This window comes from Apaloderma vittatum, unplaced genomic scaffold (genome assembly GCF_000703405.1).
Source record: "Apaloderma vittatum isolate BGI_N311 unplaced genomic scaffold, ASM70340v1 scaffold14846, whole genome shotgun sequence".
NCBI classification, from domain to species: Eukaryota; Metazoa; Chordata; class Aves; order Trogoniformes; family Trogonidae; genus Apaloderma; species Apaloderma vittatum.
In genome coordinates this window covers 9,377-34,217 of record NW_009720131.1, presented here as the reverse complement: position 1 = coordinate 34,217, position 24,841 = coordinate 9,377, and the positions used below count along the sequence as shown (strand labels likewise).

General features: G+C 50.4%; 1 protein-coding gene across 1 annotated transcript in view; it reads right to left on the bottom strand.

Annotated features, from left to right (window-relative positions):
* Positions 1–93: 93 nt before the first annotated feature.
* Positions 94–24,841, bottom strand: part of LOC104275067 (hydrocephalus-inducing protein homolog) — a gene marked incomplete at both ends in the record, with an annotated part of 34,121 nt that continues 9,373 nt past the window's right edge. Inside the window, 10 exons of the mRNA XM_009870910.1 lie at positions 94–349; positions 2,370–2,608; positions 9,433–9,585; positions 11,849–12,013; positions 12,376–12,511; positions 13,654–13,754; positions 14,532–14,767; positions 16,585–16,652; positions 19,707–19,930; positions 21,569–21,687. Coding sequence (XP_009869212.1) covers positions 94–349; positions 2,370–2,608; positions 9,433–9,585; positions 11,849–12,013; positions 12,376–12,511; positions 13,654–13,754; positions 14,532–14,767; positions 16,585–16,652; positions 19,707–19,930; positions 21,569–21,687 — 1,697 coding nt within the window. The remainder of the gene's footprint in view (positions 350–2,369; positions 2,609–9,432; positions 9,586–11,848; positions 12,014–12,375; positions 12,512–13,653; positions 13,755–14,531; positions 14,768–16,584; positions 16,653–19,706; positions 19,931–21,568; positions 21,688–24,841) is intronic.

The following is a 24,841-nucleotide window of genomic DNA, read 5'->3' as shown; positions in this document are numbered from 1 at the left end:
GGATGGCAGCACAGCCTGCTGGGGTGTCAAAGAAGTCCCAGTGGAGGTGATTTGGGGACTTGGGGAAGGCTGAGCCCTGGGTAGGGATCTCACCTGGGGAGTGCTGGAGAAACCCTCCAGCATCATCTCTGCTGTCTTGCCCGGCATCAGGTCTACCCATGGCGGTTGAAGCTTAAAGACGGGACAGGCGGGTTTGGAGCCCTGGGAGGAATCTCTGCCCTTGGCGTTAGCGACGGGAGGGAGACGTTTGTGCTGGCGCAAGTGGGAGAAACCTTCCGTGGTCCAATAGAGCCGATGGGTGCGTCGCCCTTTGTTTGTTACCTTGAACTGGTAACGGCAGGGGGCCAGGCTGGAAGAGAAGGAGAGATGGAAAAACGTCACGGGAGCTGCTATTTCCCAGCCGTCACCCGGCTTCAGCGCGTTATCGGGCTGCACGTTCAGCAATAAAACCACCTCTGGAAAGGCTGATCTAGCTCAAAGCTTTAACAAAAAGCCAGACCTTGGTCACCCCTAAATTTATCACCGTCCAGCAGCTGGAAAAGCAACCTGAAGATCAGTGTCTGGCTCTTGGTAATTAAAGCGTTTTTCCAAGGTGTTTCCCACAGGTCTTGTGGGTCTTAACTGCAAATTGACAGAGGGATGGCTTTGCTGCCATTCCACCTTCCCCTTGGGGAGCTCCTGCCTCAGAAAACTTCCTCTGAAGATGCTGTTGGGGAGCTGCAGGGTAGGTAGATTGGTCGCTTTGCCCATCAGGCTCCTGCCCTTGCCACCCACGTTATCCCCCTCACCTCCCACCCCTTTGGGACACCCATCACACCCCCAACACACCACCCTTTGCTCGACCAGCGTGGCTGGGTTTGTCGTTTCGGAAGATAAACGCACGGCGAGAAAATTGGATCAACAGAATATTCTCCCCCAATACAAACACGGCAGCAAGAGCGAGTCTGGCTGCTGAGAAAACGGAGCGATGACAAGAGATGAATAACTACAGCTCCATGTAAACCAAAATGAATATTCAATGGAAATTGACTCCTTCACGTAAAGAAACACTAACTTCAGGCTAGTTGGGAGTAATTATTCTACCCTTTATAAATCTGAGCACAACCAGGAAATGAATTGTTCCTGGAACAGTTATTGTTGGGGTTTTTTTTTGAACGGTACAAGCAGCTAAATGCAAACACAGAAGGGACAGTATAGAACAAACTAGTCTTCAAAATAGCCCGTTGAAAAATTGAATCAACAAGCTCAGCGTGCTTTATCTTGTGGACAGCAACAGGTGAAAGTTTGGAGCAGCTCGGGGGAGCAGCAGGATTTGTGGCGCTGGGAAAGCCCAACTCATCCGAGACGTGACCTGGGTCCCAACGGCAACACCAGGCAAAGATGTGAAGAGTGGGGCAGAGGACGATGACACAAATCGCTCTGTCATCGTCCCCTCCATCACGTTGTGGCTGCACAGAGCAGAGGACAAGCTGGACAAGCACCAACCTCCCCTGCAACGTCCCCGCTTACACGGATGGCTCATGGGCACAGATTTAAGCCTCCAAAACCTATCCTAAATGCTTAAGTTAAGACAAACCTGCTCCGTCTACCCCAGAATTCAGGTATGGGCCCTCTTCACAACCAGAGAAAGGATCAGGCACCTCGAGGAGAACGCTCTCCTCATTCCAAGAGCTCTCCAAGAGCATTTATAGGAACGTGGGTGGTTCCAGACACACGTTAGGATCAGTGAACTCCCTCCATGAGCTCAGCTCTTTCAATTATCACTCTCCATTTCTCCTGCCCAGCCCTCAGCGGACTTCTCCTGGTCCTGCAGCCCTTCCTCGCTTGCCCGTGCCTGGGGCTGCCGCTGCAGCGAGGAAAACAGCAGGAGGAACAAGGGAAGAAGTGACCACCTCTCACAAAGAGCAGCCTGGCAAGGCAACCGTGGAAGAGGAGTGAACTGAAAGACAATAGAGGGTAAAGAAATTCTGCTCCTCCTCCAGGACTCCCGGGGAAACAAAAAAAAGCATTGTTCCTTTAGTCGAGGTGTTGCTAACAAGCTACCGCTGAGGTTTTCTGCTGATGCGAGCTGATGCTCCACAGCAAGTACCGTTATTGCAAAGGGAAATATGTTTATACTTGTAATGTAGCATTTTCCAGCTGGAGACTTCCAGGACCTGCTGTTTTCCTCCAAATCTTTAGTCGATAAAGTAAGGAAATAAATGCATTAGAAGTAAAAAGACAATTCAGTGACAATTTAGCACCTGCTTTTCCATTTTGGTGGTACTGAGGGTATCTAACGACTTCCAAATGGACGTGAAATGTTTCTGAAGGAATCCCTGTGGCTTCAGCGAAACAGAGCCAGGACCTTGAGCCGAGAGATCCCTTACCTGAAGTGGTGTCCCAAGTTGAGCTCCGGAGCGAAAGGTTTGTCGGTGACAATCGTGGTGCCGACGCCGGTGGCCTGGACGGGGATGACGTAGCTACGGCTGTCCCGTATGAAGAGGTTCACCTCATCCTTGAATTTGTTGGTGTCATCCAAGTGTGCTATGATGGCAATGGACACCTCGCTCTCGGGGGGGATCACTCCTTCGCTGGGTTCAATCCTCCAGCACGAGTTTTTGCCAGCCTGCAAGACAAGCCAGATGTAACTCTGGAGGGAAATAACAAGCCCTGGTCTCTTGTGGGACGCAGGGAAAAGATGGACAAAAGACATGAGGGTAAAAAACATAAAGGCTTGATTTCACTAAATCTAAGCTACAGCATCTGGAAGCAGCAACCATGCAGGAGCTTAGACAACCTGTATTTTCCCTTCGTTTAACAAACTCACTTCATTAACCCAGTTTTGCCCAAGTCAAGGGATTTTCATCCTCAGGAGAAGGTTATTCCCCCTCCAGTCTCAGAGCACACGTGCCAAGAGAAGGTATTTGTCTCTCCCAGCTTCCCAGCAGCAGCGGTCAGGTTTGCATCAGGGTGTTCATGGTACCTGCACCACAGCCTGTTGCTGCCTTGGGGACGACAGGCATTACTCACCCAAAATTCTGCAGTATTTTAAGAGAAGTTTTTTCCTTGTTTGAATAGAAAGCAACGATGTACTTGGAGGCCTGACGTGATGCAGGCAAGTGCTGGAGTTTCCATCCGTCAGGGCTGGCAGCCCTGAGCTCTAACAGGACCAGCTCAAGGGAGAAGAGCATCAGAAAAACCAAGCAGCACTTGGGAAGCATTTTAAAAACCACCTCTGCTAACAAGGGTAAGACTAGTTGGAGGCCAGGGAAGCAATAACTTGCTGAATTGCCCCAGGTACAATAACTTCTGCCTGGGAAGCAGGTGAGCTCGGCGTGTCTGCATCCCAGGACAGAGCACGCCACAGGCAGCGCCATTATTCCAGACACCAGCAACGTTAATGAACGCGGCTCTATCGAATTTGTCCTCTGGAGCTACAAGAGTGAGGCTTAAAAGGCAAGAATGGGCTGGAGGAAAGCGGTTGGCACGGGGGCATTGCTGACCACGGAGGATCTCACCAGCTCTCTTCTGCTGTCCCTGCAAGTTGCCATCAGCCAAGGGCTACCTGGCCAACACGTTCAGCCCGAGCCGGTGGGTGTTTGGTTTTCCCTGACACGAACGTACAACGTTTCCTCTGATGCGTGCTGACACAGGGTAGGTCGCTTTGAAAAGGAGACCTGAGAGCTCTGCTCCAGAGGTGAATCTGCGAGTCTGCTATCTGACAAAGCTCATTTATCAAAGCTTGGCAACAAGCCGGGCAGTAAATTGTACCCATGAAACTATTACCGAGGAATAATGATAGGCTGTCTTGATGGAGCCAGGCTCTGAATTTCCCAGGGTGACCCAGCACAGAGCCACCGTGCCCTGCCAGGCCAACAGCCCGCTCCAGAGGAGCGGCATTCGTGTCGCGTCCTCATTCTTTCAGTTAGCATTTGGTGCGGGTCCAAGGGAGGGCACAGCGCGTCGCTGAACAGGAGACCTGCCAGGATCAAAAAGCTCTGCGGGGCCAGATCCGTTCACGTTTCTAGGTCAGCTCCTGCCCACACCGATCCAGGCTATGCCTCAGAGAGAAGAAATCTCTTGGAGCTACATTTAAAAAAAATAAAATAATCCCACACACACTTTGAAGACCTAGATCGAACTTCTGGTAGCAGCCCTACGACTTGGTTATCCTTGGATGCTCTGGAAAATGATGCACCAGCTGTGTGCGCTGGATCGACAAAGAGCGGCTATTTCTGTCCTCTAGGATCTTGCACTGTCGGACATCAGAGTCCCCAGCGCCAGGCAAGGGTTGGGAGCAATCACTTAATCACAAAGTTCAATGCTCAGGTCATTTGCTGCTCCCAGGACAGACTTCCATTGCGAATAAGAGCTGCCAAAATTTGGTTATAACGACACCAGGACGCATCTGAGAGAGGGATGGACGGATGGACGCCCTACGGAACGACTTAGGAGCCAGCACACTCTGTTCTCTCGAAGCTACTCAAAGCCAGTTAATTAAAGCGATCTGGTCGCTCCTGTGCAAGAGGAAGCAGAATTCACTAGTAAAGCCGTGGCTGTACTTTACTCAGCTGTAGCTCTTAGGACAGCATTCACACCCAACACTCCTCCCAGAGGTTGCACGTGAAAGGGAAATAAATCCCATTCTCCATCAGTCGTGCTTGGAGCCTCATCCCAGGGCTTTCAGCAGCGCCCGCGTTCTTCATTTCAAAGCTACTCTTGATCTGCACAAGCTGCCAGTGGCAGAAAACAACTCCCAAGAGCATCGAGCCCCAGGAGGAGGTGGAGATCAGAGCGTGAGGCTGGTTAGATGCTCCCACCACCAGCCAACCTCCTCCCAGCACCTCCGCACCACCATCCCCTGGGCAAAAGCACGGGGACCGCTTGGGTTTAGCCTCTCTCCTGGAGCACCGTCAAGGGGATGTTTTATGAAATCGAGAGGCAGAGCCTCTAGAGCCAGCAAAAAATAAACCAAAATTCAAGCATGGCACTGGGCTGCTGCAGAATACGACGTTTAAGAACCAAACCCCTCCTGCTTTTCTTTTGGGCAGAGCGTTCAGCCGAGTCACTCTTGCTTGTAGGCGCACACCCGCTCTGAAGTCATCTACCCTTCTTTCATTCAGTTGGGTGCAGCACAACACAGTGCGTTTCGTTGCCCTCGACAAGCAGAATAATTTCTTCAATTGCCATTTCGAAACGGCACGATCTCATAAAAGAGATCTGACGTGATAAAATACCCAAACTCTCCACCGCAGCCAGGTTTCGGGCATCTTTTCCAAGGTCTCCTAAGCCTGCATGACACTGGGAGGGACACAGCCTTCCACCTTCATCAGGTTTGGGTACAACTGGTCATCATCACAAGACTGGATGCACTTGGCCATGACCCCTGTTAATAAGTGATATCGTGTGTTTCCAGGCAGGGTTGGCTACAATAAATGGTTCCCCCTCCAGCTCATGCAAGAATAAATTGGGTGGAAATCATCAAAGGACAGCCTTTTAGACTTAAACCATTGGTCTAAGTCTAAAAGTGAGCTTTTGGAGCAGGGGGAACAGCTCTGGAAAGAGTACAACTCATGCATCTTCCAAAGTTGTGCTCACCTTGGGAGAACCCATGTATTGAGGACCAGGGCTGCCCACAGTTGATCTAACACTCATTTCTAAATAGCTCTCAGGTATCATTTGAAGGGCACAGCTCTGCCTGCCTGTGTCTCACCACGAGCAAACACTGACGGGCTGGCTAATTATTCAGATGCTTGGGGGAAAAAAAAAAGGAAGAAAAAAAGTAATTTAGATTTAAAATCCACCCGTCTTGCCAATTCAAGGCTGCTCCGACTACAGCGAGAACAGTTGGAGAGAGCTACAAAAACAATGCCGACACGCTCCTCAAAGCCTTTCCCTCCCCGCAGCCTGCTCAGATAACAACAAAATCATCCATCATCCCGAACGAGTAAGAGAACCGCTGAAGAACCAGCCCTTCACCGGCACCGCTTTTAATTTTATCGCCGTGTTTTGCCGTCTCCCCGTATGGCCGTTTCTTTTAATAAAGGGCACGTCGTCAAAAGCAATGAAATCAGTAAAGAAAACAAGCCCCGTGCTAATAAAAATGGGGGCTGCATGTTCTCTCCTTGCTTCCACCACGTTTGACCAAGAGCCTTTATGCACTGCCTGAAAATCAGATGACTTTTCTCCAGTGAATCCCAGGGAGAAGGCAAAACGCTACAGCTTTATTTTATTATTGTCATTTTTTTTTTAAATAAGCAAAACTCGGTCTCATCTGCAAGGCCAGCTCCAGTCAAATCTGACGGCATCTCAGCCCTGGGAAGGTGGAAGGGGACAATCCTGAAGAAGATGACACACCTGGCGGCACGACCCCACTGCTGGAAACCAGGCAGCGAGCTCCATCAGGGGAACACAGTCCGTACCAGGGATGTCAAGGATGGGGTGAAAGGAGACCAAAATTAGGAAGCAGAGCACCACCACTGGGAAAGGAAGCTCTGAAAAAAAAGGTTTTTCTCTTTCCTCCCTCATCTGAAGGCACCGGGAAAGCACCGCTTGCCTCCCTGCGGTGGCACAGAACGGACCCAGCACGGGGGTTCTGCAGGCAGGAGAAAGCTGGCACTGATTAACAAAAATCACACCCCAGGCCCGTCTTCTCTTTCCTGATCACACAGGCACGATACGCAGCTGCCTTCTGTGATGCTGAGAGATGTCATTCTCAGCAGCCAAATAAAAGACCCCCGAGAAGACAGAGTGACAACAAACAAGTGGGAAATGATCAACCAACGGTGCCTTTTTTTTTTTTCTTTTCTTCTCTGCCTTTCCTCAGGGAGAGCAAACACTTCCATTAATCAACGACAGCTCTTCTGCACTTGTCAATACGGCAAAAATCAGACACTTCAGGAGACGGGAAAAGATCGCAGGGGCAGCAAGGAGGAGAAGCAAAAGCCTTCTTCAGCAGGTCGCATCGCCCCCAGCTAAGCTGCAACAGCCCCTTCACGGTTACCTATTCCTCCAGGCTTTTCTACCCAAGGAAAAGACAAACCCTTCGCTTGCTGGATCCAGAGGATGCTCTACCAGGGCTGCCCGGCAGCTGGGAAAGCAACCTGGCCAAGAAAAACACATCAGCCACACAACTTGAGGGATGAGCATGGAATAACACACTAGTTCCAAGGATCACAGAGCTGCAGATACCCCGGCAAGCAGGGATAAGCCAACAAGAGTACCAGGGTATGAAGCTCCTACTCTCCTCTTCAGGCCCAAAAAAACCCATCTCAGGGCACAGCTTTGGGACTCATAGAACAGACTCAACTCAACCAAGGGAGAGAAGAAGAAAAGGGTAGTCCAGGTAATTCCATAAACCACTAAATCAAAGTGAAGTTGTCCACAAAAAAACCCCAACAAAACATCTCTGCTTGTTCAGATAATGCTCCTTTCTGCCATAAAGCAAGCTTGAATTGACAGGAGCAGCAGCTTGCAGGTGATGGTTAAGGATTCCAGCAGCACGGCCATCTGCATTACAGCATTTTCCTTTTCGGGTTCAAACAAGACGCCAGCCTTTTTGCTTGCCCTGTTTCTGCCCCTGAATTTAATCTCATTCTGTTTGTTGAGCTGCCAGGCAGCGTGCTGTAACGCTGCTGATCCAACCGCCGTTGCGAAAGTTTCGATCGATAGCTCTTCTCTTTCAAGCGGGGACCGTAATCTATTATCTTGACTGCAAACAGCTACGGGTTTGAGGTTAGCCATCAGCTGGGAGACACGGAAATCACAGCTCACCCTCCTGCAGAAACCTCCGAGTAATGAAATCAAGGCAGCAGCTTTAGCATCTTAGGGAACACAAGCCTTGGGTTGAAGGGTACGAGCAATGGAAGGACACCTAAAACCCCCACCAGTAAGGCGAAGGGACAGCTGGATCAGGTCTACACATACAGGTCACCCCGTCACCCGACTACATCTCAAATTTGAGCTCCAAAAATGATTCGGTCCTCTCGCCTTCCCATCGATAAAACTGCCTGGCTGCAGCAAAGGGCAAAACTTCCACTGAGGCAGCAGAACAGCCCCAAAGTCAGCAGCTGCTGAGGGCGAGGGAAGCGGCGCGAGCACGTCTCGCCCGCTGCGGTGCTGCTCCCATCCAGGCAGGCTCAGCATCACGGCGCTGAAGAGCCCTTGTGGAAACAGCTGATGGAGCAGGTTCTCAGGATCTGCTTCCTTGAAGGTCCTCGTGATAGCAGCAGCTGCCCTGAAAAGCCAAGATGCTCACCCCAGGGTAAGCTAACCCTAGGAGTCAGCAGAGCCCATTTTTACTGCAGGGAACATCCCTGAACCACCGCAGACTGTTCTGGTGGTTGATTAGGCAGAATATTTGCAGAGATTGCAGTGACGCAGGGTGGGATTTGTTGCCCAAGCCCATATGTTAGGCAGATCTACCTGGTGAGACACTGGAACAGGTTGCCCAGACAAGCAACGGATGGCTCATCCCTGGAAATGTTCAAGCTCAGGCTGGATGGAGCTCTGAGCAACCTGGAGGTGTCCCTGCCCATGGGGAGGTGGAACGAGACGGTCTTGCAAGTCCCTTCCAACCCAAACCATTCTGTGATTCTGTGATTCTACATCCTGCAAGCCCCCTTGCCCGTGGGAGCGGGGAGGGAAAGCATCACACCACGAAAGCCGAACCAAAAGAGCTCTGCGGGTCAGTGCCTGGCACGTGCAAACCTCAGCGTTTACACATCTGTACCACCCCTCGAGGTGGCCTGCTCTCTGCAGGGACGCAAACAGGTTTTGTTTGTGGAGGTCTTGGGAATTTTCCCACTTGGAGGTTACGATTACCTCCCAAACAGCTGGAAAAGCAAGCAAGGGGGAAATTCAGCTCCCTCCTCCTCGGCCAAGCGGAGCGGCCAAGCTCTCCTCCTCCTTGGCAGCTTGGTGCACAACGCAGGCTCAGTCAACTAAATAGCTTTTTTTTTTCTGCAGCCAGGCTCTGTGACACCACGGAGTTCACAGGCTCCACACATACCCGGCCCTCATAAGTAGAATTTTGTGCAACAAAATTCTGAGAAACCCACCTCACTGTGAGCACTTTGAGAACAGACCTCACGCCCTGCTCTCTAGCGCTAGCAGCAGTTTGACTCAAAGCAGATGCAGACGTGCCTTTTCAGGAGCAAAGGGCCACAGGGTTCTCCTGGTCCCAGAGCTCCAAACCCATGACTAAACGCCTTCTGCAAAGGGAGAACCTGTAAAAAATTCTCCAGGCTAATTTCTGCTCAAATATCTATGCAAATTCTCCGTTTGACTGAGGGGTGTCCCAGCGAAAACTGGCCCCAGAGCCAGGCTCCTCTTGCCACATTGCGATGGAATATTTTGCTTTCTCTCAAGACGGCGATACGGAAACATTGCATGTAACAACCAAATCACAGGCTGCTACTGATCTTGGAAAACAGCCCCCAAGACACTTACCATCTCCGCTGAGAAGGACGCAGGGATGAGAGTCTGATTGGAGAGGCGGAGAGTTTGGGAAGCATCCTGCAGAACTTGGATATTGCCGAAATTTATCTTGCTCGGATGCACATAGACAACTGGTCCTTCTCCGATGCTCACTAAATGGATTTTCTGCTCCGGCAAGCAGGTGGGAAAGATCAAAAAGAACGAGGAATGTTTTAAAAAGTCGACATAGCTCTAAGGGTAACTCCTAGACTAGGGGATAACGATGGCTGGTTGAAGTTTTTGGTGTTCTAAGCTTGACTGAAGCAAGTGTGGGATCTGGAGCGATCCCACCCGAAAGCCACAAGCTCCCGTCAGCAGGGCAGAAGGAAATTCTGTTCCCAGGCTTGTTTTTCACGCTTCTTCCAGATGTTGCCCACACCTCCTATTGCCCAAACCTCTCTCCCCTGACTTCTGCCCCTTCACAGCCACATCTGGACAGTAACTTCTTCAACATCCCCCAAACCAGACCTGCGAGTTACAGCAGCAAAGCCGGCTCTTCAGGTAGAGATTGTACAGTTTAGTCACCTCTGATTTGTGCTTAAGGGTATTCCTGGTATTATAGGAATAACACGCATTAATGAAATTCCCTCGGTCAAGCGCTGTTTTGGTTTTCTCTTGCAGAAGTGGCACAGGCTATTGGAGAAAGAATGTGGGTCCCTTTGCTAAATGGTCTTCTCACATCACTTAAAAACCAGGAGGATTTATCCAGTCCAGCTGGATTCACTGGTTCCAGACACACAAAAAACTCTTAAACAGGGTCTGAATAAAACTCCCCAACGCTGCCGAGGCTCTGTATGACTCACTGGAGGGCACGGGGCATGATTTAGCCACAAAAGAAACCCATGATGTAAAAAGCTTTAATGATGTCTGACACGAGGAAATGGCATTGACAGCTGTCAGAATCACTAGTCCAGCTCAGCCAGAAGAAACAGCATCCAAAAATGTTCATCCCTCGACAGGACATTAAAAAAAAAAAAAAAATAATCACGTACAGAGGCTGGTACCTTCAAAATAAGGAGCTGAAGCCACGTACGATGATGGATCTTTTAACCTTTGGGGTGAAGGGAGGCGCAGAGAGCTGCAGCCTGGCTGATGCTACCCAAAGCTCTGGGGAAGGAGGAGCTGGAGGGAAGAGCTGTGCCTCGTCCTTACGGACGCGCAGTCACCCGCAAACAAAACACCAGAGCCATGGAGGGACCCTACACGACCTGGGTAAAACGATGTGGATGATATTTCCCCTAACGCTGTACAGGCTTGCTCTTGAGGCCAGATGGCATAAGCTAAGGTAACAAGAGCAAGCTCATGTTTTGCTTTATTGGAATGCACCGTGGCGACTCCCAAGGTCAGATTTGCATCGTACGATCCGTAACGGGTACGATTTGCAGCCAAAAACTCGTGTCTGTGCCAACAGACCCAGTAATGCTGGATGCTGGCAGCGGCCGAGCATAAACTCGGTGTTAAAAATCCACTCAAAGGGGTGCGCAGCTTGGCTCAATCTCGTTTCTATTTGCTTCTTTCGGGACAGCTGAGCTGAGTTTTGGGTAAAAGCATGGATATATTCATGTCCAAATAATAAAAAAAAATTAAATAAGATTAAGGTACAGTTTGAAACCAAGTTGTTAATGTGAGGGTAAAAGCTTTGCAAGAAAATATAGCTGAAAAGTAAGTGGACAGTTAAGCAACTGGTAATTCTAGTGGGGAGAAACCCTCCTTTTGCAGGCAAAGATGCCTCGTATTGGTGATCAATTGGGGTGTCAAACCTCAAACTTCCCTGGTCTTCCCATCGACTGGTCTACGTGAACATCCACAACGGCCTGGGCTGACATGTTTGGGGGCACCCAGGGGACTCTGCAGCACCCTTCCCCTTCGTTTTAATGCAAGTTTAAATCCCTGCAACTACTTTTCAAAATGCCAGCCCGTCCTCCCTGTTACAGGAACCTGCTGCCATCCTCTTGCAGGCTCAGAGAGAGGACGAGGCGTTTTACAACAGCTGCTTCAAAAGTTAATGTTGTTTCCAATTATTCGTCAGCTAAAATTTGTTCTTGATTTCAGCTGGACAAAGCCAGGACACCACACAGAACGTTCTCTCACCTACGTTGCCGTTGCTGCTGTTGTGCATGCCTGAATGCAAACAGCATCTTTTAGGAGGCTTTAGGCCAGGAAAGCTTTGTCTCATCCATTCCCAGCAGTGCAGAGACTCGTGTGTCTTTGGCTGGGGCTTTGGGCAAAGAGATCTGATGGATATTTCTCAGGTGTGACGGGCCCGAGGTGCAGAAAAGCTTAAATCCATTGCCTGCACCATCTATTACAAGTTCTTCTTTGCCCCGCTACGCTTCGCGCCCCGCCAAGAAGAGCGAACACAAAGGCACAATGTCCCCCAGCAACTCACCAGCGGGGATCCTTCACTCCCAAACACTTCGACACAAGCAACCGTGTCCTGCTGTCCCGTCACCTGGGCTTCCAGTGACAACGGCAACTCCACCGAGCTCCGGGGCTGGACAATGCCGCCCGCCGCGGGGCTGGAGAACCGCACAGCAGCACCCTTCTTGTGTTTCTGTAAGGGATCAAATGCAACTTCAGAGCGACCTTTGAAGAAACTTGGAGCTCCTTAACACCCACCGCGACGGAGGCTCGCAAGAGTCCTTCGGAGAAAGCAGCAAGGCACAAAACAAGACGCAAGGCACGTATGGGCTTAGCATCCTCCTTGCAGCAGCTTTTCACAACCCGGCACGAAAGCCCCCCAAACTAGAATATAGGCTGCTTCCTGAAGAGTATAGACTGCTTCTTGACATTTAGAGTCAGCTTCTATTTTTAGCCAACCTCACATCCAAATGAAAACCAAGGAGGTCTTATCCAACCCCCTGTTTTCCCCTACCGAACCCCCCCGATGACGCCTGAGGGCAGGAGGTGCCAAACCTGAGGGAGCAGGCTGTAGCAGCCGGGAAGATCGCTGTTGTTCACCAGGGTCAGCGTCTGCAGAGAAGGCAATTTCAGGAAGCACCGTCCGAACGTCACGACGGGGTTGAGCGCTCGCAGCGGAGGAACGAGGCACCTAGGGCAAAGAGGTGGCCAGGAGGGAATGAAGGATCCCGAGAGAACGTAGAACTTGTTTACTTCCCAAGAGCGTGAAATGGAACGTAACACATTTGTCACCGCCAAATAGGCATTTTATACCCTTGCAGCGATAAACAGCCCTTCACTTCCACTTTATTCAACAGCTTCCTGTAAAGAAGGGGTAAACCCAGAGGCTCAGCATTTCAGAGACCGAGCATTTTGGAGCGAAGTGCCCTGTCCCAGAGCTGTCTGATAGACACTTATGCCCCAGGAGGCTTGTGAGGACCCTCCCAACGGTCCCAGCAAGGCTTGAGCTCCAGGGGAGCCTTCCCACTCAGGACTCAGCAAGCCACAAGGAACACAAGACTCCAGTGTCTCAGTAACAACGATTGCCTTCTCTCCCACGCCGCTGGCGCCCTGTCTGAAAACTCCGTTATTTGCCCTGAGCACGGAGAGAACAAGCCACCACCTTCACTGATGCAGCGGGTGATCACCCTCTCCCAGTTCCTACAGCTGCCTCGGTCCTTCGCTCCCATTTTCACTTGTTTTACTAAATTACTGGCTGGATGACACTGCTCCGGCGAGGGAACAGCACCAGCGAAGCGCATCCCTCTTGTAATTAAACTGACACCCGCTGCAGCACAACAGGATTAAACCTGGCTGCAGCACAAACAACTTTTGCCTTAAGTCTGAGAACACGAATGCTCAAAAGAATCAGATGGAAGCAGAGAAACCCCAGCTCATCTTCCATATCAAGGAAGGACTGGTTTCCCCTTCACATGATCTTGCCTCAATTTTTCCCTCACCAGCCCCTTTCCCTTCATTAACCGAACCAGACGTCGGCTTTCAGCTGGCACAAGCCCAGGAAGAAGAGGAGGCCCTTTGGAAATTTGTTAGCAGAATAGAAGCAAGCCGATAATGAATAGAATTGCTTTAGAAAAACGCTCAGGGCCATGCACAGGTGCTCCTCAACATGGGCTGCTCTCAAAGCCCTGCTGCTCTCCTAGCTAGCTGGGCAGAAGGAGCTCATTAAGCAACACTTCTTGTTTGGAGCCGGAGCCAGCAAACTACGTGCGAGGCAGCGTCGCTGGTGATGGATGCACGAGGAGAGACGCTGAGCTGTGGGGAAAGCGCCGGTACCTGGCCGTGAGGGGCAGCGCCAACACCTCCTTGCCGACACCATCCACGTCCACCACGAGTGCCAGCTCGTAACTCCTCACCGTGTTGGAACACAGGGTGACCTGGAAGAGAAGAGCGGCAGATACTTGCTGGCTCCCCAAAGCCGTCCTTCCCGTGTGGCGTCCTCCGGTTCTTGTTCCGCCGTGCGGAAAAGGGAGGATTTTGCCCTAATTCTTCTGCTGGTCCGTGCAGCTGAAGTCTTCTGACAATATCCAATTTGCTAAACACACTTGCGGTTATCGGGGCACACGTAAGGCAAATTAAAGCACAATTCATCTAACGCTCTGCTCACCCCTATATTAAAATTAAAGGGCTCATTTTTACTACAACAGCATAAATCCAGAAGAAACCCGCAGCCTTCAAGAGATGAGTTCAGCGTTACAGCGGGAAGCCAAGGGCAGGTGAACAGCAGCCGCTCTGCCCTTCATGGCTTTCTCAGTCCTCACTGGAGATCGCCGCAGCGAACACAGCTCCTTCCACTCAACAGCAGAGGAGAAAAAAGACCAGGAAGAACAACAAACCGCTTTATACGCTGACATCTCTCCTTTTTAACAGCCACCTACCGTCCTCATCCTTCCTCTACCCACTTTAAATCATAGAAACTGCTCTAGGGAGCTCTCAAAACCACACAAATGACTTTCTGTCCTTGACCGTACCATACATGACCTTCAATTTAGGATTTTGGGATACATAATGGCGCCCCTTTAGGAAAGCCCAGAGTAATCCAGCTAACAAAAGCCTAATGCTAGTAAAGCAGGTAGTTTTCTTGCTCAAATCTAGATGTACAGGAGCCCTCCCATATATCAGCTGAAGCACAACCGGCCGGACTCTTCCCATACCTGGATATCCAGGACGCCGTGGGAGCGGATGGTTCCGCTGCAAGGCCTGATGGTAAATTCGGTCGGCTCGGCCCAACCTCGGGTTCTCTTTCTCCAGGATGGGCGAGGGCTGCTCACGAGCCGAGTGAAGACGGTAATGCTGGGCTGCCCCGAGCCGTCCCCGGGAATGCGAAGCCTGAAGGACATGGGCACCAAGGAGGTGTTGGTGAGGCGACACGACAGCGTGCGAGGAAAGCCTGAGGAAATGACACAAAAATGGGTTTAGCCCAGGAATACCCTGTTACAGATAAAACTGTGCTTGGAATTCAGCTCTTTTCAGTCTGAATTACTGCTAATCAAGAAGCTAAGAGAGGAATTAATCACCACTTCAGTTCCCCCAAGAACAGAAATTGCTTCCTTGGCAATGCTGGACACCAGAAGTTTCTTTCTCTCTTTGAGGAGCTCTCTCAGCCGCCCCAAACTAGCACTGGTTATTTCTCACTTGAGCGTGCATCCAGATCGCCCATTTATTCTGAAAATTCAATCCATGAGATTCCCTGTTAAGCCTGCAAACATTCCCACAGGCTTTTTTATGCGAAAGCATAAAAATAAAAACCATAAAAAGCATATGTTGTCATCGAGAAGCTACGACAAAAGGAAGGATGAAATCGGGAGCTACGGCACGATGCAAAGCACTTTAACGGAATTTCTTTAGGTAGGATCCTTGAAGCGTCTCCTGTTTTGGGACAACACGGCTGAGCCCATGGCAGCTCTGGAGAGCTGGAGACAAACCTGATGCTTTGTCACCTTCACCCAACAAGTGGGGACATCACGCCCACACCTCCTCCAAAGGTTCACCTCATTCTAGCTTTTATACTTGGTGTCCATAGTGGAAAACCAGGGACCTTGTGCACACAACCTGCTCTGGAGTGTCCGTCTGGCCAGCTCTGCAAGAAAAATCCATCTCCCATGGCCTGCTTATCAAAGGTGAGTTGAATTCCAACGGGGAGGAGAGCCAATCCCAGACACATTAGGTAGTTTCTGCGTGCCCATCAGCTCTGACCATCGCCCACCTCCCGCAAGGAGGCAGGAGGCGCAGAGAAAAATATAAAAAAGGACGGACACAAGACCCCGCAATCCCAAACGAGACTCAAGTCGGCAGATGCAGACCACAGTTAAAAGAAGCAAAAAGTAAAAATAAATACAATAGCTGCCTTCAGCTGAAAAGGCCTTATTAATGAAGTCAGATGAAGTAGGATGAATCTCCTTGTTACATAACCATGGCGCTGCCTGGTGCCTTTCTTGTTGGTTTATTTATTCAAAAGGAAATCAAGAAGTGGCAGAGCGGGGATGTAGGGAGGGGAGGGAGCAGCTCAAGAAAGGTAATGAGTTTTCTTAAAAAGTCCACAAAACCAGCATGAAAACACAGAGGCATCCTGGGTGCAGAACGATAATGGCCCTTCAATCAATCCACAATTGATTTCACATTTAAATGTTGGATCATCTCAGGGAAAAAAAAAAAAAGCCTTTTGTGAGAGTGAGAACCAGCAATCTGCATTTCAATGGAGACGCTCTGGATGCTCAGCAGCCAGGCTGTCAGCAGAGCCCGGCTTTTGGTGGGGAAGGAGAAGGAGCCCACATCTCTGAGGACATCAGATGCAGCCACTGCCTGGGCAGTGACACGGGGCTGCAATCGCAGCACTAATTAGCATCTCACACTGAAGGTGGGGTGAGTACATGCAACAAGAACATTTACCCAAAGCAGGCTTTACTAGAGGCTAGTACGCGGCTTCAGCTCCCTTCTCTTGCACCCACACCCCTGGGCTCTTCCAGGACAAGAACTGTCTCAGCCATTCTGCTGCCAAGGATCGGGAGGTTGAGGCTGAGCAGACTAGGAGGGACACCAGAAAATACTGACTTTCTATTCCATTGCTCCTCTTGGGTCTCACGATGGCACACCACCACCTAAGCAACCAGCAGCCCTGGGTTTCAACACCCTGAAGGAGGAAGGCGAGTGACGGACACTCCAATGTCCAAGAGCTCTGTTTGGGGTCCAAGCCCAGGGCGCACTCACCGAAGGAGACGTCACCGAAGTCGAGGGAAGGCACGTCGAAATGAAAAGTTGGTCCGATGACACAGCCCCTGTGAGGACAGAGAGAGGCAGAGGAGGCATTAGCTTGCTAAAAGAGAATCAGAAAGTCTTCAGAGGTTTTGTTACGACTCGGACAGGTAAAAGCTGGTCTGGGAACCCCTGCAGGTTTCACATCAGCCCCTCACCCTCGTGTCCAGCGCAGTGGCCGTGAGGACAAGAGGCGGGCAAAGCAGAGCTGCTGGCTTTGGGCACCACGTTACTGCTGGCCCTGCACAAGTGACAGCTCTGTGCCTCAGTTTCCCCATCTATAATGGGATGGACAGACATCCACACAAAAGTGAGCTCAATAACTAAAACCAACCCTTGAAGCTGCAGAACGTTCGTTTCATTGATTTCACGGCTGACACCAATCGATGCCAGCTCTGCCTCTTAGTTAAAAATGAAGGGCCGGGGAAACGGTGCCTTCTAGTTTTATTTGCAGGACTGCAGATAAAGGGTCTGTTGGGCACAGGAACAGTCCCCAGCATCCCGCGGGAGGGACCTGCGTTGATCTGTGCTGTCCCATGCCCAGCCTCCCTTTCCGAACGCCAAAGAAACGAGCATTCAGGGCTTTGTAAGGTTGGTTTCCAAGTAGGGAATAATCACCCGTAGTTTGGGCATCGTCCAATCTCGTGAATCAATAAACACTCAAAAACTTGACTTTCAGGAGTTTCAATCCAATTCTCGGGGATGAAACAGTTCCTAAGTGAGGGAGCAAATCCTTGCGGCTGCAGTTCCTTCTCCAAAGACCTCACATAATCAGAATTAACCTCCCAAGCCCTAACTGACTCCTCTGGACGGGGCAGGAATGATTCACCTCGCGGGAGATGATGGAAAACTACCTCCAAACCCACCCATGTCTGGGGATCACACTGGGAAACTGCCAAGGATGAGCCTTGCCAGGCAAGGGGGCGAAACGACGGCCATTTCTGCTGAGCGCACCAAAGCTCTGCTCAAGCAAGTTAAACCTGAACGCTTGCCCAGAAGGCTCAGGCGAGGAGCCAAGCCCAGGCTCCATGCACCATGGCTGATAACCGTGCAGCTTGCAGGAAAAAAGGGGGGAAAGGCAGCATTTTTGGCAACAACCATGGTTTATGGCAGCATTAAGTAACGTGCTTGGGGAGATCAGGGTCTTTGCAGAGCAGGAAGGGTAACGCAAGGTGGGAGAGAAACCACTTGAACGTCCATCCTCATTCCTTCCTCTGCAGCCCCGTGTCCCCACCAGCCAGCTCGCCCCCATTCAGAAGATCTGGGAGCTTTTCTCAATGGAGGATTAAACCCAGCGCCTAAAACCTCCCCAGGAGAGAGGCTCGGCTTGCCCAGATTGGGTGGAGATCTCCAAGGAGTTTGGAAACAGCTTGAGCGGTGGAGCTGGAGAACGGGGGCTGGATGGAAGTGCTCATGGCTGGGTTGGACAGGGCTTTGAGCACCCTGGTCTGGTGGGAGGTGTCCCTCCCCATGGCAGGTGGTTGGAACGAGATCATCTTGAAGGTTCCTTCCAACCCAAACCACGCTATGAGAGGGAACCTTGGTGAGCACAGCGAGCGTTAGTGGGGAGAAAAAAAGAACCAGCTGATCTGGTCGTGGGGAAGCCAAAAAGATGAGTGTTCTGCTGATAACTCTCTCCTTCCCCAGGAGCAAGGCCACTGCAGGGCAGCAGCAGCGGGCACCGTCCAAGCGATGCTGCATTCTACCTGCGACAAGCGCATCTTCGCAAGCAAAACCTGCCCTTGCTCAAGGAGAAAGCTGCTTATGCAATCACATCCCGTGACCAATTTTGGGGGAGGAGCAGAGGGGGATAAATTCTTGGATTGTGAAATGTTCCCTCTCGATTTCCAAAAAAAGCAGCACTTTCCCTCCAAACACAAAGGCAACATAATTCTCCCACTGAGGTCAACAGACCTACTCACCACTCCTCTCGCAAAGTAATAACCTTCTCGTTCTTTTTTTATCCGTTTTCATTACCTTATTGGTAAAATCGACTGCAGATTCCCTTACTGCCATCATCTAGCGCCTCCCAACAGCAGCAGCCTGGGAGACACGGCCAGCCCCAAAGCTCCAGAGCACCCAGCATCACCTCTCCTGCCCACCCCACGCTGCTGAGATCCCGAGAAATGAGCTTTGCCTCTCCTGCCGCCAGCTTTGCCACTCCCCCCCGCCTTCTCCCGGTTGCTCAGCGAGGATTATCCCTGGCAGCGGCACCAGCCCAGGGGATGATGTCCACGTCCTTGTGCCCGTGCTTGCCGCAGAGCTTCCCCGTCTCCCGCATCAGCGCTTCTCCGCCCGCGGGAAGGAGGTTCTGCACAAGAGCCGGGAGGACGGCTTGTCCCAACGCGTTAGCGTGAGACATGGTGAGGCTGCTGCTACCCGTTTCGTGTAGATTATATTAAGAGAAGAGTTTAAAAACCCTCCTTCTGGCTGTAGCATCACCCAGGCTGGCCCATCATCAAAGCTGCTGCGTGTTCAGGTGGGACATCCCAAACCATCTCCTGCCCCAAGTTGGTACCATCACCCCGTCTGCCACAGCCCAAGGCGGAATGAACTACTTGTAGGAAGGAGTCATTCCAGCTCTTGAGCATCCAGACCAGGCAGCAGGTATCTCCATATATTTCCTTTACATCCCCCTGTCAATTTTTTCCCAGCCCCCCAAGCCACGGGGTCCTCACACAGAGACAAAAAAGGGTCACAAAAGGAACCTGCTGCTGCCAAATTCCGTGCGAACGGCATCCTGGAAAGTCACAGCATCACCTTGGCTCAACCAGAAAGGCCAAGCTGCTTCTCAGAGGGACCTAAGACTTGCAAAGTTAAACTGGGTACTGAGAGCACAAGCATAGGAGGCACAGTCATAGGAGACCCCACCTGCAATTCTGTGCCAGCTCTGGGCTCCTCGGCATGGGAAAGACGCGGACCTTTTGGAGCAGGTCTTAGCATGGGGATATTAGGATCAGACCCAAGACTAAGACCTTAGACAACTTTTTTTTACTCCACTCCATCATAAAATGAGCTAAGTGGGAGACGATTACCCAAGAATGTGCTCACCAAGCTCCTAGGACCCTCCTCCTCACCTGATCGTCAAGGTCACAGGCTCAGGCGATCCCTCCACATTGAACTTAAATTCTTCCATGAACTGCCCCAGGACGGTGGAAGTGAAGGAGATCCGGATGACCTGGAGCCCGCCTGGCAAAATGATGCCCTCCTGGGGGAGAAAGGTGAAGCACAAGCCCAGAGGTGTAGCTGGAGGGACCAAACTGAAGGAAGCATCGATGACTCCTTTGTTATGCAGCACCGCCTGCAGCAGCAAGAAAGTGAAATGGAAATACATAAGGAACCTTCCCTTCTTACAGAAGCCTGATTTGTCTTCTGATTAAACAATTAACATCTGTAAAAGGCAGAAGAAAATGTGTGCTGCTGCTGCTGCTGGGCAGAAATCAAAGAAAATACAAGAGGACAAATTTCAATTTTGGTTTTTGGTTAGGTTTGGTTTTTTCCCCCCATGCAAAGCAGCGGTAACTTCACTTAAACAGAGTCACTCTGGGTTTCTTCCAGCAGAGGAACTGCTCAGCATCACCGAAATGGCTCAGACTCGACTCTAAAACTGACGCGAGGCGGTTGCAGCACTATTAGAGAACCACCACACAACTGCTTCTGCTCCAGTCCTGCCAAGAGCAGAGCAAACACCACAGCGCTGCACTACCCGCAACGTCAGAGGCACTCCTCAGCTCTGCTAAAGTATATCATTTGGGTTTATTTTTTCTTTAACCTGATAAACTCCTTACTCTTTTCTCAATGAGACACGTCAGTAAAAGGATGAGCATGAAGCACATGGCAGCTCCCCCTATTCCAAAGGATTTCTCTTTCCTAAATACAGTCATCATCTCACATTTTCCCATCGTTAAACTGCAAATTTCGAGTCAAGCTGCATTTTATCGAACACTCGAGAGCTCCGCTGCCTCGAACAAGTGACACAACCCCGCGGGGCACTTGTTGAGTGGCGGCTCTTTTCACGCCGGGCGAGAAATGCCCAGGCCTGCCTGCGAGGAGCAGCAGGTTGTCAGTCACCAAACCTCCCCAAAGCGAAGCTGTGAAGTTGAGAACAACTCCCTCCTCTTGTGGGTTTTACATTTGAGTGAGAAATTCTACTTGGGGTTCAACGTGCTGAACCGAGGTTTCCCTCCGGTAGAGCTGCTTAGCACTAACAGCATCACCTGCTTCGTCACGTTTTCTCAAGTAACGAAAATAATAAATTGAGAGAGGGAATAAATAAAGTATCAGCACGAAAAATGCATAGAGGGTACAATATTTTGGTAAGAAAACACCTTAATGTGTCCTTCCCTGCCACAGCCAAGCTTTTGAAAGTGTCTGGCGTGATGTATTGCCTCATTTTTCTACCTCTTTTGGTTGCTCTATTTTTTTGTTTGTTTCTGCAGACGACACCATTGTGGGGGAGGCAAATATATAGAAAGTTCTTTTGCTTCCTTTCCAGCAATGCTTTTTCTCTTCGTAGATCCAGAGATGCACCAAGTCTGAAGAGGCACAGCTCCGAACCCGGAGGCTCCAACTCCCAGGAATCAGCAGGATGCGCTCGACTGAAAACTTTTTTTTAATAGATTTAAGTTCAGCCACTTTTTAACAGCCAGAGCATCAAGGTGCATCACACTAGGGCTGAAAAAAAGCCTCTTTTTGACCCAGCGTTGCTTTCACATGGGTTTATATTTTTGCACAAAGCTTCCCAGTTGATCTCAAAGGTCTCCAAAAAGCAACAACCAGGGCTTTGTGAACATCACATACGCCTTTGAGACCCCAGAAAAAGTATCCAGATTCTGTGAAACCCTCCCAAATTTGCCTATGTCAAATATGCCCTGCATGAATTACCAGAAACACCACATGTCGAGGTCCACGGCTGCCCTACGAACCCCTTGCCGCTCACCTCGTAGCTGTGCGTGGATCCAACAAAAACTTTCCCGATATCCAGCTCGGCGAAGCTGAAGCAGAGCCGGGGTCCGATGCCTTCCCCTTTGAGGCGCAGGGGCAGCCTGGTTTCGCGACCTGGGGAAGAGATTTCCACGTCAGGACAACAATTCCCTCCTGTATCCTGGATTTCTCAGGCTGCCACGATACTCATCCCTGACTCTGGGCAGAATAGGGCCAGGTCTGGATGCTTCAGGAAGAGATACAGGACCTTTCTCTTCTCTCAAGAGATAAGCCCTTGGCCTGGTTTCTAACCAACCTAAGTTGCTTGCAGGCAGAGCATCCGAGACGCTATTTTTTTTCCATAATCACAGAATGGTTTGGGTTCCAAGAGTCATTAAAGATCACTAGACCAGGTTGCTCAAAGCCCCGTCCTGCTACGATGACAAAGAGCAGGGTCTTTCAGCCTGAAGGCTCTGCCGAACCACCAGAGCAGCTCAAAATTCCCAAATTCCAGCTCAAATTCCAGCCTGGCTCTCCCTGCCATCCCATAGTACTCAGCATGGAAAGGGAGTAGCACAAGAAGAAAGTCCCAGAACTTGTATATAGAATCTCCACCGTAGCTTTGGGACAAAAATATTCCTCTTTCCTTCCTTTTGTGCAACGCTCATCATTTATTAAAGATGAAGAACTGAAGTTTGATTTTATTTTTTTTAAAATGCCTTCTACATAGTTATTCCAGAATGTCCAAAATGACTTCTTACTGCAAAGAGCAGCCCAGGTGTGACACCACAGCATCCAGATCACAACCCAAATTAAAAAAAAAAATTAAAAAAGAAGAAAAAAACACCCCCTGAAATAGCCTTTTCAACAATTACTGACTTTCTCATCTTGCAACCACAGGATGAAGATGTTTGATAATGTCCAAAACCAGAAAGGAAGAGCTTTTTGCTGAATTCATCCTTTTTTTTGAGTGGATCCAGCCAAAGCCCAGCTGGTCACAGAGATGAGAGTGATGTTTCACAGCTCAGGTGTTAATTGGAGGGCTGGGAATTTCTTTCACAGATCCTGTAAAAAGGGCAGTAGCGGGTGTTTACTGCAAAAAGATTCCTCAATCTCAGATCACGCGTGGCTTCGTTCTCATTAAAAGCCGTAAAAGGTCTTAGGAAACGGCAAAGATTTCCAAGCTTTTGGCCATGATCACGCATAGACACGTATCCCCTTCAGGAAATGGGTTTTGGAAGAAATCGGATGGAACCCAATACATTTCCACATGCAGAAAAACCTTAAAAATGAATAAATTAATTTTAGGTGCCTGAGCCCTGCGCCATGCGCTCCCTTCCAGCGCTCGAGAGCCGCCGCTTTATTTGCATGACTAACGAAGAAAGTTCATTTTGAGCTTCGATATTTGCCAAGAGCAAATCTCAAAACCGCTTTGAAACCGCCAGCTTTGCAAGTCACCCAAGTGCCGATTAGTCCTGTCCATCACCTGATCCAGAAGCATCTGCTGAGCAATTTATGGAGGCATCTACAAAAATTAAAAAAAATAAAGCGGAGGCCAGCAAAGCCCCTGGCCAGTGGGGCGTGAGATCCAGCTGCACGCCAGGGCAGAGCTTCCAAATATTCCCAGTAAGGGGCAAACACCGCCTGCAAATCATCCTCCAGAGGGATTTGTGACGGGCATGCAAATGCCTGAGGAAGGCAGTCGTGTTTCTTAGAGGAATCAAAAGCCAAATTAATTGGCTCCCTAGTTAAAGTCCGCTGTTTGCTGCTCGAAACGCATTTTGCACGCAGGGAACTTGACGCCGCGACAGCTTCCACCCTGACAGCTCTGTTTGTAAGGGATGGAGGGTAGGTGCATCAGTTAAATGACCTCCTCAAGGTCATCTTCCAAGGAGCCAGCGGAAGGTTTAAGCTCTCCTGAGGGCCCATCAGGGCCTTTCAAGAGCAAACTCATCTCTCTAAGCACAGATCATTAGCCCAGCTCTGTTCCCTAGGACTCCCAGATCAGCTCAAGGGTTGCGCACAAGTAGGTTTTGTTGGGTGTTTTTTTTAGTTTCTCTGCAATGAAGAAGCTCTCCTGGCTCGAGCCCTGGAGATCTCGCAGCAAAGTGATGGACAACCCCATCGCCAGAGCAAAAATAAAAAATAAATCCCAGAGCCAGCAGCACAGCGCCGAGCGAGGCATCCCTTGGGGGCAGCTTTTTTCCAATCGATCCTTCCCTTCCGTAGCTCTAACAGCCACAGCTGGTGGGCAGGAGAGACAGTTTGTTAACACAAGCCCTGGGTAATTACCGTCAGTGGCATTTGCCAAGTAAACCCCGCGCAATTACTGTATAAATAAAAAGCTCTTTCGTGATATTTGTATCCGTCGGCTCGGAGCAGTAAGGCTGGGGTAGTGATTTCAGCATCCTCCACAACACGAGCCTGGCTGCTGGAGGCCCATGGGTCACTTGGATGGGAAAAAAACCATAATATCCCCTGGATGAAAACCTGACAGCTCTTGAAAAAGACCTTAAGCAGCACCGCACGGAGACGCAGAGGACAGACAGGGTAACCCGAACCAGGCGGCTTGCTGCAAGCATCCCCTGCCCCGTGCTGGCACAGCAAAGCCATCACCTCTGTAAGGGCAGAGATGGTACAAACTCGGGCAAGTCAATGACAACCACTCCCAGAAAAAGAGACTTGACAGCACTTCTGTGAGACGGGACGAGCAGAAAGCTTGTCTGGCAGACCCCGACTTCCAAGGAGGGGGGGTTCAACCCTGCTGAGTACAGCCAGCCCCGAGCAACGCTGCCTGGGTGCACCATGGACTTGGAGCCAGAAGGTGACAATTTCCACGCCGGGAGAGAAGGACACGCTGGCCAGATGGTCCTTTCACAGGCACGCTGGCTCAGGTCTGGTAGCAGGAGGCAATCCAGGGTCTGAGAGCACATTTGTAACTCAGCTGCTGACACCTCCTTTCTTACAAGAAAGACTCATCTTGGAGGCAAATGGTCTATAGGGGCTCAGTGTTTGCCCACTAAAGCTGTTTTGCTCTGTAATTCTTTACAGACACCTCACAGCAGAGGAAATGCTGGCGAAAGCAAGACAATTGGGTGGATAAAGAACTGGCTTGGCGGCCGCACCCAAAGAGTGGCTGTCGATGGGTCCATGTCCAAGTGGAAGCCCTGGAATCAGTCTCGTTTAACATCTTCATCAGCAACATGGACAGTGGCAGTGAGCGCACCCTCAGCACATTTGCCACCGACATCCAGCTGTGTGGGGCGGCCGACACGCTGGCGGGGCAGGG